Source organism: Diaphorina citri, unplaced genomic scaffold (assembly GCF_000475195.1).
Source record: "Diaphorina citri unplaced genomic scaffold, Diaci psyllid genome assembly version 1.1 scaffold1951, whole genome shotgun sequence".
Lineage (NCBI taxonomy): Eukaryota > Metazoa > Arthropoda > Insecta > Hemiptera > Psyllidae > Diaphorina > Diaphorina citri.
The window spans coordinates 21,127-26,760 of NW_007379377.1; the positions used below are offsets into that span (position 1 = coordinate 21,127).

The 5,634-nt window shown below is 37.1% G+C and overlaps 1 protein-coding gene across 1 annotated transcript; it reads right to left on the reverse strand.

The window, feature by feature from the left end:
* Positions 1–1,795: 1,795 nt before the first annotated feature.
* Positions 1,796–5,151, reverse strand: LOC113470942 (tyrosine-protein kinase Fer-like). Its single transcript, XM_026829746.1, has 2 exons — positions 3,696–5,151; positions 1,796–2,116 (listed from the first exon to the last, which is right to left on the reverse strand). Exons 1-2 carry the CDS (start codon positions 4,146–4,148, stop codon positions 2,051–2,053), a joined length of 519 nt encoding a protein of 172 aa, XP_026685547.1. The 5' UTR covers positions 4,149–5,151; the 3' UTR covers positions 1,796–2,050.
* Positions 5,152–5,634: the final 483 nt, after the last annotated feature.

A 5,634-nucleotide genomic window follows, 5' to 3' on the forward strand; every position in this document is an offset into this window, starting at 1 on the left:
TTTATAAATATTATCCTCGGGCTTAATGGGAAGTCCCACTATTTTCCAATCATAATAAGTACAGTACGGTCATTCCACAGGAATTTGCCTGCAAGTGAAATCTATCTGGACATAGCTATACTTGAGTGGACTGCCTTGACATAGGAGACAGATACCTCTGCAATGTGTGCTTGTGTTGGTATGCAACAACACTGTCATCTGTGCTGTTTTACCTTTGTTAGTGTGTACCTACTGCATAATTATGTACTTGTGTAGGCATACCAGATAATATGTACACACATATGAACTGTCATCGGATAGGTAATAAATCTGACTCTCACCTATGTAAATAATGCACCTCATGACATCTCTGTTACTTACTTACTGTTAACGTGTTACCTACAAGCAAGAATTCGTCAAGTAGGTAGCTATAGCTTCTTCTAGGTACATACCTAGGTTTATTATGAAGGCATTTTTATTTCCCTTGTCCTATTAACACGCCTGATGAAATATCATCACAGTCTCTGTAATATCCTCTATCTTTTCTAGCTCCCTGAGTCCTACAAAATAATTATTATAAAAACAGAGATCTTAACTATAAAAAAAGACAACTACATATTCTTTAATACCTTGGATTATTTATTACCTAGGTACCATATTTTAATTCAAAGAGATAGGTACCTAATGTCTTAAACGCGTGTTTCAGCTCCCTTAGGTTTAGCTACCTCTGTGTATTATGTATTGCACTTGTCATAAGTATTGAATTATGATGATTCTATGCAAATAATTATACTGTTGTAGGTCAGCGAATTGAGCAGAGCGCTGGACTTGGTAACTTTTTTATTCAAATTATTTTTTACTTCCCCAAAAAGATTCATCCAGGATTGCACCAGGCTCGGGTTATGCTGGCTTACTTATTGCATCCTTAATATTTCTATGCTAAAACCTTTCAAAACCTCTATTCTGTTGCCTCGGATATCAATCTAAATTATAGAATTCAGAAGTTCTAAAAACTTTGAATTTCTCAAGAAGGTATTTACCAAAATTCATCAACGAAAGTGTTTATTTAATAAATTTTATTCAACGGTTAAGAAATATTTGGATTAACTTAATAAAAACCAACAAACAAAAAAATATCAACAAACCACACAAAAAATCATCGATGTTAACCACATGCATGCAGTTGGCTTGGTGTTGATTTTTTTTTTTTTAATCAAAATTTGGTAGGTACATAACAGCAATAGCACGAGTGGTTTAACAACTTTTTGTCCAAAATCAGCAAACAACCCATTATAGCAAGAGCTCTTTCTATTTGTTTCTTTATCTTTGGTTCCATGAGAGGTTATGCGCCATATTTATGAAAAAAAAAAACTGGCCTTCAAGCTGCAATGAAGCATCCATTTCAAACGTCTGAATAGCCCAAATTTGTTTCAGTCTGACTTAAGAGCGAGAATTTTTGTTCATAAATGGGGTGTAAGTCAATTTCAAACAATCTAAAATTCTAAATAAAGGTTTAGTTAGAGGGTTCTTTCAAAAACTTAACACGTTCACTCCCCGTATCCCAAACATATACTCACCTGGTAAATCATTATACAGATTGTCACTCCCTTACTAAAGGAATAAACAGTAATTGATCAGGTATTGGTATCTGACAAAGTATGGACATTAAAACCATTAAAAATAAGTACCTAGGTAGGTTGGTACCTATCTCTACTTCTCAAGTCTGTAACTACTACCTACACTAAAGAATTCCGAGATGATTGCATTTGATTGGACCTAATTTGATTACCTATCTCTACTTCTCAAGTCTGTAACTACTACCTACACTAAAGAATTCCGAGATGATTGCATTTGATTGGACCTAATTTGATTGGTCTCAATCAAAGATCCTTTATGAATCATGCGTTCTAACAATCAAGTCAAGATCTTCTTTAACATTCATACATGAGTCCAGAGACTCCTACACATTCATTTGTGTGATCTAGTGTCCGTCATTGTAGAATCGAACGGATCGAACGCTCCTTATTCTTAGATTTTTCTTCTTCTTCTATAGTGGTGAGAATTCTTTCATTCATCCAGCAATAATATGCGTGACCATTACGAAAGAAGTATGGAGATTCAACCCACGCTGTTCCTTCTGGGTCACAGGACGATATGGAATAGAATAAAACATACAGGTACCTTCACTAAGACAAGGAAAACAAAAAACGTCCTATAATAATAGGGTTAAACGTATGAGGTCGTGACGGTATTTGAGCTCTTTTTTTTTTTAATCCTTGGATGTTTAATCTCAGAAATATCTCGGTAGGTAGCTAGGTATAGTTGGACAATTATAAAACAGAATAGGTAATGACCTAATGACTGTCTCAGCTTTTTAAGACGCCATCCTTATGAAGAAGATTGATTCTCAGACGTTGTAAGCCTAACATCTTCCTTCGTGGGGACTGAAGTTAAGACGAAAACGACCGAGATACCTACAATCTCTTTTCGTCTAAGGACAGCCACTCAATATCAGGTAGGCCTGACAGGCGGACCTGATCAGGAGTACCTATCAGCTCTATACCTGATAGTGTGTATGCTCATCACTTGGACCTGACAGGCGAACCTGTTCCGGTGTAACTGTCAGGTCTACCTGATAGTGAGTGGTCGGCCTAAGAAATAATAAATAATCAAGGACCTAAATTCTGTTTCAGATATGCTTGAAACTTTCTTGTCACTAAGTGTCAGTCATTCTTGTGACACAAACTCGGAAGACTGTCAACTATTAGGTGCAACCTAGAATACGAGTAGGAAATTAGGATAATATGGAATTAGGGAATCACCTAATGTTATTGACTGTCTCGGCTTTTTAAGACGCCATCCTTATGAAGAAGATTGATTCTCAGACGTTATAAGCCTTATCTTATCCTTCTTGGGGACTGAAGTTAAGACGAAAACGACCGAGTTACCAACAATCCCTTTTCGTCTAAGGACAGCCACTCACTATCAGGTAGGCCTGACAGGCGGACCTGATCAGGAGTACCTGTCAGGTCTAACTGATAGTGTGTATGCTCATCACTACTTAGACCTGACAGGCGAACCTGTTCCGGTGTAACTGTCACGTCTACCTGTGGTCGGCCTAAGAAATAATAAATAATCAAGGACCTAAATTCTGTTTCAGACATGCTTGAAACTTTCTTGTCACTAAGTGTCAGTCATTCTTGTGACACAAGACTCGGAAGACTGTCAACTATTAGGTGCAACCTAGAATACGAGTAGGAAATTAGGATAATATGGAATTAGGGAATCACCTAATGTTATGTGAAGACTGTGAAGGCTTAAGTGACAAAATAGGATGTCACTTGTTATGTATTCGAAAATAGAAGATCAAGGATTATAGAGGAAGGCTGAAGCGATTATGGCTTAAGATCTGTGTGGTAATACTTACAAGCGGAACTTCAATATGTTTTTTTCTAAGTAACCTACCTATCACCTAGGTATCACAAAGGCAAATAAATTTAGCCTAAAGACCACAGTTTGCTATTTAAAAAATAAATTGTTCAAGAATGCATTACTTAAGATTGATTAGGAACTTTTGAATTCAATAAGAAATTTTCTATTCAAACTTAAATGATTAAGGAAGGAAAGCAAAAGTGACTATGGTCCTTGGGCCCTAATAGGTAAGAATAAGAACTAAGAACAGCAAGCGAATAAAACAATAAATTCTGCTGACTTACATTATTGAACTTGGCCGATATCCGTGCGTACTGCTCGTAATAGTATTTCCTCGCCTTCCTCTTCTCGTTGTACAAATTGTTCAGTTGAGTCAGCGTAATCTTCTCCACATGCTGAGCGTTAGTTCGAATCAGCATCACGTAGTTATTCAGCTCCGCCATGATGGATTTCCAACTCTCCCCGATCATTGCCGAAGCGACTCCGGGTGAGTTCGTGTCCGGGGAGCCTCCTGATTGGTTGATTTTATTCGACTGCGTGATGATGGACTGGATCGACGCACAATAGTCGCGATCTGACTTGAGCTTGTTGCTGACGCACTTTTTCATCAGTTCGAGCAGGTAGATTTCCGAGTCGTGACGGTTGAGAATGCTCTCGTGAATTTCCTTGATGAACGCCATGTTTTTGCCGACAGTGTTGCCGTCTGTACTGTTGGTGTTGATGCCAAAACCGCCCATGCTTTTGGCAACACCGGAAGATCGCGAAGTTAAGACAAAGGTGTCTGCGTTTTGCAAGCTGCTTTTAGCGCCAAAGAGTTCTTGCGATTTTGGACTTGGCAGTTCTTGTAGAGCGGTTCTTTTTGTTTAGATTTGTTGAAAATAATTTATTTGTTCATTAACACCGGCAAGGGATAGTCTCCCCTTACCAGGGTCACAGTAAAACATAATGGCAATTTCACAAGATTGTAGGCACTGGAAATTTATGTAAACTTGTAGTAGAAAGTAAAAACCTAAATTTACACAAGAGATTAGTAATTTTATATTAGAACTCATTTATATATTAAGATTTATGTACTCGTTAGATATTTAGGTAAATTAGAAGATCTCGAGATGAAAGTTGATAGAAACGTGTGTTGAGATTCAACCTAACTGCCTAGACCACAAATTTCTTTCCCATAAATTCTTACCTATGACACTACTTATATTTTATTTATATTTTTCTGACGTTTACATGTGTTTACTCTTGAAACCGACGTAAATTGTGTGCTATTATACCATCTTCATCTTTTACACAGCTTTCTAGGATGAGCCTCTCAAAGTCTCTTATAGATAGATAGATAGATAGATATATACTTTATTTGTAATAATAATTGTTACAATTGCAAAGTCTCTTATACTCTCATAGGTTATCATAACTTGTCTTATGGATTCTCCAGTCTTGATTACCGACCACCTTTCTACATGTCCCAGGCCTGTCGATTCATCAAGGCAGAATTTCAGAGTACCTATACAATACCTAGATATTATAATTTAAATATTAATGTGTTTCTACGCGGTTTTCTATTAATTTCTTCTCTACCTACTGACCCATTTTGAACCATCCTAATAGATATCTCGAGTATATTGATGGTTGTCGGTATGGTTACACCTATCTTATAGCTATGCTGCTCTATGCATCGAATTGCCTGTCAGTCATTAGGTCATTACTTTTTTAATAGTGCAGCATTATCAGGGGATGTTTCAGATAGGCTTTGAGGATTATGTTTTTGTTTATGAGAGCTGAGCACCAAGGGAAAGTAAACGGGCTTTTCAGGCCTATCCCGAAAGTACCTGGGGAATTCAGATTCTTGCATTACTTTAGCCAAAATTTAAGTGACAAATGACAAACTAAAAAGAAAGTAAGTAGGATGTTTCAGATAGGCTTTGAGGATTATGTTTTGGTTTATGAGAGCTGAGCACCAAGGGAAAGTAAAGGGGCTTTTCACCCCTAGCCCGAAAGTACCTGGGGAATTCAGATTCTTGCATTACTTTGGCCAAAATTTAAGTGACAAATGACAAACTAAAAAGAAAGTAATAGGTAAAATGTAAGGCCACAACTTTTACTTTCTATTTTTCTTCAAATATTGCTCTGGGGACTTGCAATAATTGCTTCTTCTGGGTACATACCTAGGTTTATTATGATAAGGCGTTTTTATTTCCCTTGTCCTATACAAACACGCCTGAG

Coding starts and splice junctions, on each gene's coding strand:
- LOC113470942 (XM_026829746.1), bottom strand. CDS start 4,148: ATGGGCGGTTTTGGCATCAACACCAACAGTACAGACGGCAACACTGTC. Junction 2,117..3,695: donor TATCGGCCAAGTTCAATAAT/GTAAGTCAGCAG, acceptor CCTGTGACCCAG/AAGGAACAGCGTGGGTTGAA.